We start from the raw sequence: 15,175 nt of genomic DNA, 5'->3' as shown, positions 1-15,175 counted from the left end.
TCTCCCTCTCTCTCTCACACACACACACACACACAACCAAAAGAGCCCAACCCTGTAACTAATGTATCGGCATTTGGTGCATATAGCATCTTGATTTTCTGCCACAGGCTAGCATGCGAGCAGGACATTTGTAGATTGCTCCTTGTTCAGGCTTGATTAATGGAATATGACTTCACTGGGCCATACTGAAAGCCCAGTATTTTTCTGATCTGAAATTTTCTGTTTGAAGATGTGCGAAATGTGAAATCTCTGTGCTTTTATTTTCTGTATAGCTCCATCACTATCTGAGAAGAGTCATATTTAACAATAGTGCGGGAGATGAGGTTTCCATTGATACCAATGGCGAAATAAAAACAGGATATGATATTATGAACTGGGTCACTTTCCCGAACCAGTCCTTTTTTAGAGTGAAAGTTGGGAGGATGGATCCTCATAAGGAAGTGTTTTCTATTAATGATGATGCCATCACGTGGCCTAGTTGGTTTAACCAGGTAGGATCTGTCTCTAATTATTCTGCAAAATCTTCTTCCAGTGGCAAATTCTGTGTTTGCTGTTGTTTTTATAATGGTATGGTATGTAAAGAAGGAGAGAAGGATAAACCTCCAATGAACACATAGCAATGCCCAACCAGAAAAGGCTGAGGAGCAATAAAATCAAGTCTCTGAAACTAACACATTAAAAAAAATTAAATTTCTTTTAAAAGTAAACAATATTTCTATAATCTGTGGAACATTACTACTGTAAACCATGAAAGACCAAATGTGTTTTGACGTGTTGTTTGTCAGTAGTCCCTTTACAAAATGTTATAGATAGAACCATTCCTTTATAACAAGATAAACACAATATATAGTATTAAAGTAACAAAAGTGCAAAAAATAGTCCATATGTTATTAAACATGTAAATTGAGTGCCTGGGTGAATTTGAATAGCTGCTGCCCCACCCTTTCCTGGGGGAGGCCTCTATTTAAGGCAGCACCTTGCCAGAGGCACGAGCTAAAGGACTCCTTGCCTGTGGCTCTTAACCTAGGGATTCTTAGACTAGGGGCTCTGTAAGAAGCGCAGGAAGAGCCAGAAAGCCAAGACCCTAGTCTCCTTGTATTCCCAGTAAGGTAAGTAGCCTTTGACAAGGAGAACCACATAAATACAAAAGGGTTTTTAAAAGGGGGATGATATTTAATTATTTTAAAAGCAATTATGAAGACAGAATGCCAGCAGGGGGTTGGGGGCTATCCAAGGTTTTGCATGGAGTATCACATGTATGACTTTCTGCCCACTGGACAGAAGTCTTGGGTGTGTGCTCTGTGCAAGGAGCTCCTGGTTCTCAGGGAACAAGTTTGCTCCCTTGAGGCCAAGGTGGCTGACCTGGAGAAGCAGAGACAGTCAGTTAGGTGCACAGAAAAAACTCTAGGGGACTTGATAGATATGTCCCACTCTGGATCTGGCAGCCCTGCTGCTTTCAGGGAGCATGTGGGTCAAGGGGAAACAGGGCACCATGCTGAGGATAAGGGGAATGTGCCCTCAGAAGGGACCTCTTCTTCAGCTGGTGAATGGGTATCCTTTCATACCAAGGAACCATCCCTGGGCAGGGTGGGAGGTGGGCTCTTGGTAGTTGGTGATTCGATCCTTAGGCAGGTAAACAGCTGGGTGGTGAAACTGCATACTGACCATATGGTGACTTGCCTGCCTGGTGCGAAGGTAGCTGACATTAGGCATTCTTTAGATAGGCTGGTAGATAGTGCTGGGGAGGACCCAATGGTCGTGGTGCATGTCGGCACCAACAGTGTGGGGAAATGCAGTCGTGAGGTCCTGAAGGAGAAATTTAGGCTGCTGGGCAGGAAACTCAAGGGCAGGACCTCCAAGGTAGCCTTCTCAGAAGTGCTACCTGTTCCACATGCGGGGCTGGAGAGACAGGCACAGATCAGGAATTTCAATGCGTGGATGAGTCGATGGTGTAGAGGGGAAGGGTCCAAGTTTGTTAGGCACTGGGATGCTTTTTGGAACAAGAGGGGTCTCCACTTGTCCTGAGAAGGAACCAGGCTGCTGGTGCTTAAAATCAAAAAGGTGGCAGAGCAGTTTTTAAACTGAATATTGGGGGAAAGCCGACAGGAGAAGCTTGGGATCTATTTAAAACTACGATCCTAGAAGCTCAAAAAATATATATTCCGCAGGTTAGGAAAGGCACAAACAGGTATAGGAAAAAGCCTGCATGGTTAACAAACAGAGTAATGGAGGCTGTAAAAAGTAAAAAGAATTCCTTTAAGCAGTGGAAAGCTAGTCACAGTGAGGCTGATAAAACGGAACACAGGCTATGGCAAATAAAATGCAAGTCTGAGGTCAGGCAGGCAAAAAGGGAATATGAGGAGCATATAGCAAAAAACGTAAAAACCAACAATAAAACTTTCTTCAAATACATTAGAAACAGGAAACCAGCCAGGGAGGCAGTGGGGCCCTTGGACGACCAAGGGGTAAAAGGAGTATTGAAGGATGATAGGGAAATGGCTGAGAAGCTAAATGCATTTTTTGCCTCCGTCTTCACTGTGGAAGATGAGAAGTGCTTGCCCACTCCAGAACCACTGATTTCAGGAGGGGTGTTGGAAGACCTGAGTCAGATTGAGGTGATGAGAGAGGAGGTCCTAAAACTGATAGACAACTTAAAAACTGAAAAATCACCAGGCCCAGATGGCATACATCCGAGAGTTCTGAAAGAACTCAAATGTGAACTTGTAGATCTCCTGACAAAGATATGTAATCTTTCCTTAAAATCTGCCTCCATTCCTGAGGATTGGAAGGTAGCTAATGTCACTCCCATCTTTAAAAAGGGTTCCAGAGGAGATCCGGGAAATTACAGGCCAGTCAGTCTGACGTCGATACCGGGTAAATTGGTGGAAACCATTATTAAGGAAAGAATTAGTAGGCACATAGATGAACAAAACCTATTGAGGCAGACTCAGCACGGTTTCTGTAAGGGAAGATCTTGTCTCACTAACCTGTTAGTGTTCTTTGAGGGGGTGAACAAACATGTGGACAAGGGGGATCCAATAGATATTATTTACCTTGACTTCCAGAAAGCTTTTGATAAAGTTCCTCATCAAAGGCTCCTAAGTAAGCTCAAAAATCATGGGATAGAAGGACAAGTTCTTTTATGGATCAAAAACTGGCTAGTTCATAGAAAACAGAGAGTGAGTGTAGGTGGGCAATTTTCTCAGTGGAGGGTGGTAAGCAGTGGGGTACCGCAGGGATCAGTACTTGGTCCACTGCTTTTTAACTTGTTCATTAATGATTTGGAGATGGGAGTAAGCAGTGAAGTGGCTAAATTTGCGGATGATACAAAGTTGTTCAGGGTGGTGAAAACCAGTGAGGATTGTGAGGCACTCCAAAGGGATCTGTCAATTTTGGGCGAGTGGGCGTCAACATGGCAAATGGGGTTCAATGTGGCCAAGTGCAAGGTGATGCACATTGGAGCCAAAAATCCTAACTATAAATACACGTTGATGGGGTCTGAACTGGCAGAGACTGATCAAGAGAGAGATCTTGGAGTTGTAGTAGATAACTCACTGAAAATGTCGAGACAGTGTGTGACTGCAATAAAGAAGGCCAATGCTATGCTGGGGATTATTAGGAAGGGTATTGAAAACAGATCAGCCAATATCATAATGCCCCTATATAAATCAATGGTGCGACCTCATTTGGAATACTGTGTACAGTTCAGGTCACCACACCTTTAAAAGGCAATTATGGCTTTTGAAAAAGTGCAGAAAAGGGCAATTAGAATGATAAAAGAGTTGGAACACTTTCCCTATGAAGAAAGGTTAAAGCGCTTGGGGCTCTTTAGCTTGGAGAATGGAATTCACTGCCACAGGAGGAGGTGGCGGCTACAAGTATGGACAGCTTCAAGAGGGAGTTAGATAAGCATATGGAGCAGAGGTCCATCAGTGGCTATTAGCCAAAAGGTATAGATAGGGACTCTGGGGCAAGTGATGCTCTGTCTTCTTGATGCTTGGGGGGGGGTCAATAGTGTGAGGGCTCCTAGTGTCCTAGCCCCACTGCTGGACCTCCTGATATCCTGATTTCCTAACGATATTGTTTTCTGAGAGTGATTAAATAATTTCTCCTCAATAGCTTTAAGTAGAGTAGATGAAAAGCTCACCATGGGCACTGTCAGTAGATAAGCATTCAACTACCTCCTCACTTCACCATATTCATCTTTAAGCAGAGGCCAAATGGGTCGGGGGCTGGTTAGGTGCAGGAGGCCTACCAAGCATAGGCAGGAAGAGATTCATGAGAGTACTAGAGGTATATGTACCAGCATGTCAGCATCGGCAGGATGGGCATCTGCAGGGGAACCAGAGCTCGTTTTGGCATGAAGCTTTGGTGACAGAAGCTGCGTAGGGATGCCAGTCTCCAGGTGGGGGTGAGGGATCCCCCGATTGTTGGGATTCCCCCAAATTCTCCACCTTAAAAGAGCAGGCGAATTCACAGCTTGCAGGGCAGGCACTACAGCATTCACTCTTTTCAAGCGGGGGTTGTGCGTGCCTCTCCTACATGTCATGAATCTGTGTTTTGAAAGGCATACTCTACAGTGCCTGCTCTTTTCAAATGGGAGGTGCTCGTGCCTTCAAACTCACAGCTTGCAGGGAAGGCATGTGGAGTGCCTGCTGTTCTCCTAACCATTTGAAGGGAAGGTTCCCTTTAAATGGTTGGACAAAGGTGTGTGGGGAGGTGCATGGCACTCCATCCCTGACATAATGATGTCAGTCTGCATGACATCATTGTGTTGGGGATTGCCCCAAGCCCCTCCTGGCATGCCCCCTAAATCCTCCCGCTGGGGAGAAGATTGGACCTGGCAACCCTACAGTGGCAGCAGCAAGGGAAAGGGAGGGGTGCCTTGTGTGCATTGATTTCACCACCAGGGAGATATGTGGGGTGGCCTGACATGGGACTCTAATGCTGTTTGGCAGCCCATTCCTCATATATAACCTGACACATTGTTGTATCATGATACATGTGAGGAATGGAATGATGAATATCATAGACAACCAAATAGCTTCTTTAGGAGTTAACTCCCTTCTTATGACTAGTAGGGAGCGAGAGAGCTGAGGCAGCAGGGCTTTGGGCCTCCCTACTTACAAATGAGAAGCTAAGAGCTTGAGGTTATAGGTATGGAAGGGATTTGACAGTTTGGAAATACAGGTTCTCATGAATGCACTCTGAAGTCCTCTAGGGGTTTTTATTTTTCTGTACAGAACCGTCAACTTGAAACTGCTGATGAAATCTAAACATCAGCAGACCTGATGTGCTAAATATGAAGCGCTAAAAAGGACAGGTATAAAACAAGCATCAAAGAAACAAATAGGTATATTTTATGTAAGTAAATTTGTGTGAAACAGTGAAGTCTATTTTAAAGAAGTTCAGACAGGAATAATGTTGATTCTCTGATCATAATTGAGCCATGATGGCAAAAGTGTTTAGGTTTATGCATCCTAGCAATGGCTTCCATATGGCTTCATATGAAAATGACACTGAACTGTAAAGAATTCATGATTATTATTCTCAAGGTTATTCTTCTCATCTTACATTTATGTATTAGACAAAGCCCCGTTCTATATGTAGTGAGAGCTGCCAGCCTGGTCAAAGCAAGAAAAGGAAGGAGGGTGAACCATTTTGCTGCTATGAGTGCAACCCATGTCCCAAAGGGAAGATTTCCACTCAGAAAGGTAGAGTGCAGTGGATTGGATCCAACCAACTTTTCCATTGGTGCAAACAGGAGAAGGGGGTTAACAAAAGGGCTCTATGGATATTGTGGGGTCTGCACGTACAAAAGGGACATGAGAAATGGGCTCTAGTAAGAAGGCAGATTGAGAAAGTTTGAGCAGATAAACTGGATGGATCCAAACCAGAGTTGTTGTTATTGTTGTGGTTTTATATTTGTGTGAATCAAAGAAACCAATTAAAATTATTGAGTTACTTCTACTTAAGGGTATCTGCTGATTTTTATAAAGCGGAAATTGATAAGTGATCTAGACACATTTGAGCATGAATTTTCATCTCTTTTGGGGACAAAAAATCGATGCCAATTTGGTGACCTTCCTTTGGCGTGCAACAGGAGGAAGGCAACCCTCTTTGTTTTCATGGTGACCTCAATATTTTGGCAACTGATTAGTTTGGTTTTCAGGAGCATCATGCTACAGTTAATCAATCCCTATATTCCAGCCAGAGGGAAGCAGAAAATATAAGAAATTTTGATTCATCTGGCCATGTAACAGAAAGACACAAACAGTTGAATTCAGATTTAACACTATGCCATGGAAAGAAATTTTGAAATATATAATTCACATATCTCTATGGCAAATAGCCAAGGCAACAACAGTTGCTAAGACAGCATGATCAATAAAATGATCAGGCTCAGCACATATCCTCACCATTGACCTGGATATCTTGTGGGAGGGAACAGAGATTTATTTATATATTTTTATATTTTATTGATATTTACATTTATATCCCACCCTCCCCGCCATTTGGAGGCAATCCAGCCAGAATGTAATGCCAGTAGGGCAAAAAGAAGCAGAAGCAGTAATATAATAACAACCTGAGCCCAATGGCATCAGGCTGCAGTAAAAAAAAATAACTTTCAATAAGTCAGGCATCACACCAAGGTGCAGTTGTTTGAGTGAGCTATGGCTCTGACATACAAATACATTCTTTTGTTATGAAGCTCCATGGATGGCCATGGTCCAATTCCTCTCCCTTTCTCAGACTATCAAACCAACACACCAATGAGGATAAAATGAAGGCAAGTACTGCCCTCAGCTTCTTGGAGAAAGGGCAGTGTACATATCTAATTAATACAGACTAAGCATGTTGCTTTGCTATATATTCTTTGAAAGGTGGGTAAGGGAAGTTTTCTCTATGTCAGGTTCTGAGAGTATCAGAAGCTTGAATTGACATAACTCATACCACCAAGCTGACAGTATCAAAAGAATGTAGACATTTATTGTACAGTTTTCAAGTGATTAATATTGGAATATTTACGAAAAGAGGAAATTGCTTGAACTCTCTCTGTCTCTCTGTGTTACAGATATGAATGACTGTGTCACTTGCAGAGAAGATCTCTACCCAAATACAGGACAATCCCAATGCATTCCTAAATACATAACTTACATGTCTTATGTAGAGCCATTGGGGTTCACATTAGCCGTTTTTGCCCTTTTCTTTTCTCTAATCACAATTTGGGTCCTAAGAATATTCATGAAGAATCACAACACTCCTATTGTTAAAGCCAACAATCGGAACAATCGGAACACACTCCTCATCTCTCTACTGTTCTGCTTCCTTTCTTCTTTGTTATTCATTGGCCGACCTAAGAAGATGACATGTCTTCTACGGCAAATGGCTTTTGGCATCATCTTCTCAGTCTCTGTTTCCTGTGTGCTGGCTAAAACCATCACTGTGCTTCTAGCATTCATGGCCACCAAGCCAGGAAGCTGGACAAGGAAATGGGTAGGGAACAAAATGGCCAATGCAGTTGTTCTATGCTGCTCCCTCACACAAGCAGGCATTTGTGCTGTATGGCTGGCCACCTCCCCTCCCTTTCCAGATATCGATATGCATTCAATGCCCAAAGAAGTTATATTGGAATGTAATGAGGGATCTGCAGCTATGTTTTACTTTGTTTTATGCTACATGGGCTTGCTGGCAATTGTCAGTTTCACTGTGGCTTTCCTAGCCAGGCAGTTGCCTGACAGTTTCAATGAAGCCAAGCTGATCACTTTCAGCATGTTGTTGTTCTGCAGTGTTTGGTTATCTTTTGTGCCAACCTATCTGAGTACTAAGGGGAAGTACATGGTTGCTGTGGAGATCTTCTCCATCTTAGTCTCCAGCGCAGGACTGCTGGGCTGCATCTTCCTCCCTAAATGTTATATTATTATTTTGAGGCCTGAGTTGAACAACAGGGAACAGTTAATGAACAAAAAGGTTAAATGATTGAAATGTATGTAAATGATTAAATTTATGCAGTCTTCTTGAACACAAAATGCAATGGACATGTGTGTTTGTTTTGTCTCTCAAATAGGTCTGTGGTGAGGAGGCACCTGGGCAAAGTATAGGCCAGGGGCATCCAGCAGTAGAGGAACCTGAGCTCCAACCACAGTCATATCTGTGGGGTGACCAGGAGAGTTTTCAGTCTCTTTTGATACTTGAGGATCAATCAGGGTGCTCAATGTTTGGACAGGTGTGTCCCAAAACCCACTCAGTGTGTCAGGGGTGCCTGGCAGCATTGTTTAGCAGGCAGGAACTTTGGCTTATAGTGAGTGTGGAGGTCAGTATAGTGAAAGGAGAAGACAGTAACCTCTGGACAGATCAATATATTGGCATGGCTATAATAGCTGTGGTGAAGACGGCTGGAGTTGGAAGGTGTGGAGTTGGAGGATATAGGCAGTAAGGAATGGCATAACTATCTCCCTGGACAGCCATGAAGCAGATCAGGTGTATCAGTGTGGAAATATGGAAGGGTACATTAAGATACCCTTGCAGGCACTAGAGTTCTTTGGTCCAGGAAGCCCAAGATTATAGTATCCTGACATCTTCCCAGTCTGCTGCTGGCACACATCTTGCAGACATTTTGAGATCAAGGGATTCCAACCCTTCCCCGACTACGACTGCTCCCATAAGTTCTAATGCAAATTGGGGCACAACATTAATGTTCCTTGTGATTTGTGATGCTGAGAGGTAAGCCAGTTTGAGATACTGATTAGCATGTTGGACCTTCATCCTTGGAGGCCTCTTGGAGCATTCCAATTCCCCTGTCATTATTTTCCAATCTGCCATATCCTTGCCTGCATACTTATGACCCAACATTATTATAATCTTTACCCTAGCCCTAGGAATGATTTCAAGCAGACTAAAGGTCACTTTCTTTAACAAGTTTTCCAGGAGTCCATTCCACCAGCATGGAGCCACCACTGAAAAGGCCCTGGCCCTAGTTGAGGCCAGCCTGGCATCTTTGGGACCCAGGAGGGCCAGACGGTTTTGGGACCCCGAACACAGTGCTCGCTGGGGAACATATGGGGAAAGGTGGTCCCGTAGGTATGTAGCCCCCTGACCATAAAAGGCTTTAAATTTAAAAACCAGCATCTTGAAGCAAATTCAGTACAACAAAACAGATACAGGCCAACAGGATACAAATATATAAGCTATAAAATGCATACACTCGTTAGAAAACTCACCCATATTGCATTTAATCTTCCTGCTTCCTAGTTTGGTCTGATAAAACAGCTCCAAAATTTTCAAAGAGCTCTGTGTTCTAAGATTAAATTTACTGGTTTAAAATATGCTGATGGCCTGTATTTGTTTTTTTAGATTTGTTTTATTGTAGATTAATTATGTTTGGTTGCGATACTTGTTCCTGACGAAGACCTGTGGAAACAGGATATTACCGGTGCCCCATTAACAGGATCACCTTGTCTCCATCAACATTGGATGTTATTGTTTCGCTGAGAAGGACTAACTCAGGAAATTTCTTGGGACTTGGAGGTGTTTTCAGTATTGAACTGACACCAGGGATATTTTGTATAATATTCTTCATTCAGATTGGAACACTTGATAAATATTTACAAGTTACTTTTATAAATTCTTCATTTTATTCACAGGTTTCTGGTCTTTTGTTAGTTTTCCCATACCATGAATCTTCATTTTTTGCTCCAGTCAGAAACCTGAAAAAATATAGAAATTGTTGCTCCAGAAGGGTGGTTCCAAATCAGAAGATCTTGAAGATTTTCTAGTGAGCATGCTAGCTAAGGGCTGTCTTGTTTTGAGCTGAAGCTTTTTCAAAGAACCAACATTCCAATCTGTTCTGTATCAAAATTCAGGAGGGAACATTCCACACATGCTTCTGCATGGAGACAGACTGATATAGAAAATGTGTGGAATGTTCCCTCTTTCCATTCTTTATTCAGCATGTACATTTCTATTTTCTTAAATATTGTTGGTACACAGTTTTTATTATTTTTCCCAGTCAGAAACCTGCCAACTGCATTTTGGACAACCTGAAGTCTCCAAAGTGTCTTCAACAGCAGCCCTGCATAGAGCAAATTCCAGTAGTCTATTCTGGAGGTGACTATGGCATGAATCTCTGTAGCCAGGTCTGGCTGAGACAGATAGAGGGCCAGCTGATGGGCCTGGGATAGATAGAAAAAAGCCTGCCTTGCAACTGTGGACACCTGCTCATCCAAGGTAAGAGAGGCATCCAGCCTGCTCACAGAATCCTTAAATGAGAGCTGGACCCCATGTAGAGATGGAAGCTGCAATCCCCCCACAAAGTCAGTCTTACCCAGCGACATGACTTAAGTCTTGGATTAAGTTTCAACTGCCTCTGCCTCAGCCATTCGACTGCATGTGTCTCCAGTGTCTCCACATCTCTTCTTTAAAGGATGTTGTGGATTCTTAGAATGTTAAATCTATCACAGAAATAGATAATAAAGCATGTCATTGACAAAACAGACATAAAGATCGGCATGTTAAGTCTCGTTCCCTCCCAACATGCATTATTCCCAGGAATTGTTACAACAGCCCTATAGTTTAAGGCTATACTATTGTTTCTGCATTGCCATTGGGATAAGGAAACTGAGGCTGAGGGGACAGTGGCTTCTCTACAGCTTCCCAGAGGGATTGTGTCTGAAGTGAAACTTGAAATGCCTTGCTCTGATACTGTTCTATTAATTTCCATTATTTTTAACATAATTTCTTTGCAATGTGCAAATCTCATCACAATGTTAAGTTACCATCAGAGTATTTACAACACTAGGATGGTATACTTTACATCTGGGGTGTCCAACATAAGGCCCAGGGCCTGCAAGCAACTAGGGCAAGGGAGGGAACAGAAAACTGCTGGGGGGAGTGGGGGGAGCCACTCTGATTGTGGCTTCAGCGTGCTGGAACAACCTCATCTGCAGCAGTCAAGCAGTGTGGGAGCATCTGCCCAGTGCTGCACTGCTGGCTCTCCAGTCCGCCCATGTGGGTTTCCTTTGCACACACCCCCAGCCCATGAGAAGCTTACCAGCTGCTGTCCTTTGCCCCCCCAGGCAGAATAATGAGACAGACAACCGTTTGGAAGTAAACACAGGCCACTTTATTAACTATTTAACATAACATTGCAGCAAGGGACCAGCTAAGCGAGCACGGAACAGGCAAGGCAGGTGTCACTCCCCTGACCAACCTCCTTGCCCTTTTCTCAGGCAGGTGACCCAGCTCCGGTCTTGAGCCATCAGTCTGGCTCATGACCAGCAGCCAAGCAAACTGGTTGCCACCTATGCGTGCCTACCCCTGAAGCCTTCCAACTTGCAGAGAGGGGCATACCCTAAGACGTTCCTATACCAAGGTCCCGTTCCCACCGGGGGGTTACCAGTAAAAGGAGTCGAGGCTGGTGTTGCTAAAATAAATGTCTTTTACTTAAGAAAATATATCACATACAAACAATACTGATTCACACACACATTCAATCAAGTTCCTTAGAAATACAGTAGTAAAATAAGCACATTTGCATTAGCAGGTAGGGTTGATGATGGGTGATACTTATCTGTCTTCACAGCGTTGGTTGTTCCAATGAAGAATGGATGGGGAGAAAATAAAAATCTAAGGGAGTTTAACACATGACCAGAACCAGTCAGCACGTTTGGGCAGTAGAGGCAAGGGTTGGGGATAGTAAGCTGTCGCAAGTCCAGCAAAATTAACCCATTGCCCTTGTTTGATAGGTGCACCCTGTCAGCCCTATACGGGTCCTGGAACTCCACCACCCTCCATGGCCTTCTTCATCTGGCGGGTGGCTTTATGCCTAGCGGGGGTCTCCAAATTGTGCCATACCTGGTGGGACAAAATAACCGACCCCACTAGCCACACTACCGGGCCACCTTGCTCTCATCATCGCGAGGCAAGCCTCCGCTTGTAACACCAGGGCCTTGCTCTTCATGGTGAGTCAGAATATCATGGCGAGTCAGAATATCCAACCAGAGTATCCGCATTGTGGACCACCATGCTCTTATCATCACAAGGTTAGCTTCTACATGTAACACCAGGGCCTTGCCCTTCATGGCGAGGCAGAGTAGCCAACCAGACTATCTGCACTCCAGGCCATCTTGCTCTTATCATCTCAAGGTCAGACTCCACTTGTAGCACCATGGCCTTGTCCTTCATGGTGAAGCAGAATAGCCAACCAGACTATCTGCACTCTGGGTATCTTGCTGTTATCATTAGGTCTGCCTCAGCTCGTAGCACAAGGGCCTTCACAGCCAGGGTGTCCTCCTGGCCCAGTGGGTGGCCCAAAAGACCATGCTGTAGCCATAGACATTCACTCTTCATCTCGCCCAGTGGCCCAACAGCACCTGAAAGCAAAACCTCGTTAATAACTTTAAGCTTTGTAATTTCATTCTTTGAACGCTAGGCAAAAGCCCGCCGCTAGCTCACTGATCCACAGCGCCACCTCCCAAACTGGAGTGCAGTGACCAGCAAAAGTCCTGATCTGAACAAGGTTTCACTGACACAACCACAACCACACGGCAAGGGAACCCATAGCCCAAAGCAGCTGCAGAGGAAGCGGCGCTGAACCAAGAAGAGTAAGTTCCAAACCTCATCCCGGGAAAGGCCAAACTTGCCCAAAGCCCAGGTGCTAACCACCGCAAAGGGGGGGCTGATCAATGGAGTTCCATCCGCATGCCTAAAGCGGTAACCATCTTAATAACGTGAAGTGTAGCAACACCCCAGGTTGCAAAAATTGACCCTTATCTTACTGCTAGATAAATGGGATGCCTCTGGTCCACTAGAGCTCCTTTTCCCAATACCTTCATAGAATGCTTCAGAAAGTTCACTACCTTTACACAGCAATGTTTGCATTTACACAGCCATTGCGATCTGCAAGACATTGCCCAACTTTCATAGGGCTAATGAAATAACTTATAGTCCTGGGTAGCAAAGGAAGGCCCCTCCCTTTAAAGGGATGTTACTTATCCAGTGATGATGTTATTTACCTCTGTGCCATGCAAAACTACATCTGTACATTTCCATTCATTAAGTCTGTATTAAACAGACAAAACTAATTTCCTTTGGATCTTCTGGCAACTCAGTATGCTGAAAGATGGGAAACTGAGGCCTGGAATTGTCACTGGCTAAAGTCTATACCAGAAGAGAGCATCTCTGATCTAGTCCCGGAACCCCTGGATTGTCAAACTGTGGAAACAACACTAGAGGAGATCTGGATCAATTATCTTGGTGCCTGGGCATTCTTAAAGACCCTTCCTACAATCGCAAGCAGACCCGAACAGGGAGGCATCCATTGCTTTAAAAGTCAAGGGACCGCCCCAAGAAGGCATTTTGAAATGATTCTAGTTATATGAAAGTGCTTCTTTAATAACCACTAAGAACCATCATAGCCAACCGGTGAGTTCAGCCTTAAAATGTGATATTGCCAATTTACAATGCAATGTCACTTTAAAAACCTGTATAATTTAATTTTGTTTGCTCATTTGGTATTTGTTCATTCTAAAAAGCCTACCCTGAAGAGTACACAGTACATCTTATTTCTTAATAGAAACTGGGTTCCTATCCTAAAGACCAGGACAAGCACACAGAAATGTGCATTGGCTCCTTCTTACCATCTAATATATGCACATACGTGCAGGCTGTAAGCACACTCACCATACAGTGAAGATGGCTCCAGTGGCACCTATTTACCTATATGTAAGTAAGGCTGGGCTGCCAGGTCTAGAAGAAGTTTCATTCCTCCCAAGTGTGTGGGCAGAACAGACGTCAGGCCTCCCAAGCCATGCTGATACTCTGATGGGCCCTACTCAACCCTAGCCCCACTAAACCTCCCTGGAAGCCATCTGCCACATTCCAATTACCATGGCAGCACTGCTGCATCCCAGCTGGCACCTCCCACAGCCTGTCGGAACTAATGCCACTCATCTAGTCCCTGGCAATTCACTGGACCTCCCCTTGAAGACAAATGCACTATAAAACCTGTGAAGAATGCTCATTAGGACCAAACCAATGACATGTAACGACGTGCCAGCTGTTAGATTCCCAGATCACAGCATCAGATTGGAGTCACACCTTATCCCTGCTAAAACAGAAAACATAATGTATTTAATGACGTATTGCAATGGATATTATGAATCCTAACACATAACAAAGACAAACCCAATTTGCCAACTCAGCATGCATTCACTCAGTGCTGCAGATAAGGATTCCTTCACAGAAGGAAACCATTAGAAGTTCAGTTGTTTTCCATTCAAAGTACAGTTGATTTCACCACCACACACTAAGTGCCCAGTTGAGCTACATGGTTTCAAGTAGCTGTTCCATTGGCTGCACTCCCACAACAAAAATTCTGTTTCTATACATAGTTTACAGTTAGATACCATTAAAGGTGCCATAGTATTCAGAGAAGATGAGCCTGGATTTATACCCCACTCTTCACTCAGAGTGGCTTACAATCTCCTTCCCCTCCTCTCCCCTCAAAAGACACCCCATGAGGTAGTTAGGTGGTGGTGAGGTAGTTCCAAAAGAACAGCTCAAGAGAACCGCGGCTGACCCAAGGACTCCCAGCTGACTCCATGTGAAGGCCTGGGGACTCAACCCTGGTTCCCCAGACCAGAGTCCACTGCTTAACCACCACACTGGAAATATCCCTTTGCTTTGGGCCAATTTAACAATCTGAAGAACTGGCAATTTACATTATTCTCTGAATAAAACCATAAAAATTACTATTGAAAAGAAATTTTTCTTGTGTGCCTGTCAGAGGTCATTTTGGCGGGATCGCGGGGGATCGCAGTTCCCCCGGGTGAGGTACGGGGGCGGGGCACATGACGAAGCCCTGCCCCCTGCTTCTGGCCGCCCCGCTTCTGGCCCTCATTCAGCCAGGAGGAGGCAGGAGAAGAGGGAGGGTAAATTGCTTCCTCCCTGCCTCTCCCCACCCCTGCCTGCCTGGGGCCAGGGGCGGCCTTCGCGGGGCTTTCTTGCACTCCCACCGGCCTTGCAGGTCCACCGGCGGGCCCCTCATGGGGCGGGGTGTGTGGCCTTATGACACACTTCTGGTGATGTCAGAGGTCATTTTGGGGGGATTGCGGGGGATCGCAGTTCCCCCGGGTAAGGTACGGGGGCGGGGCACATGACGAAGCCCTGCCCCCTG

The 15,175-nt window shown here is 44.6% G+C and overlaps 1 protein-coding gene across 1 annotated transcript in view; it reads left to right on the top strand.

Annotated features, from left to right (window-relative positions):
- The window catches only part of LOC107118596 (vomeronasal type-2 receptor 26-like), a gene marked incomplete at its 5' end in the record, with an annotated part of 11,373 nt that extends 3,393 nt beyond the window's left edge, over window positions 1-7,980 (top strand). Inside the window, 3 exons of the mRNA XM_015420957.1 lie at window positions 273-491; window positions 5,588-5,714; window positions 7,076-7,980. Coding sequence (XP_015276443.1) covers window positions 273-491; window positions 5,588-5,714; window positions 7,076-7,980 — 1,251 coding nt within the window. The remainder of the gene's footprint in view (window positions 1-272; window positions 492-5,587; window positions 5,715-7,075) is intronic.
- Window positions 7,981-15,175: the final 7,195 nt, after the last annotated feature.

Source organism: Gekko japonicus, unplaced genomic scaffold, assembly GCF_001447785.1.
Source record: "Gekko japonicus isolate JY-2015 unplaced genomic scaffold, Gekko_japonicus_V1.1 scaffold3085, whole genome shotgun sequence".
NCBI classification, from domain to species: domain Eukaryota; kingdom Metazoa; phylum Chordata; class Lepidosauria; order Squamata; family Gekkonidae; genus Gekko; species Gekko japonicus.
This window is presented reverse-complemented; position numbering and strand designations above follow the sequence as displayed.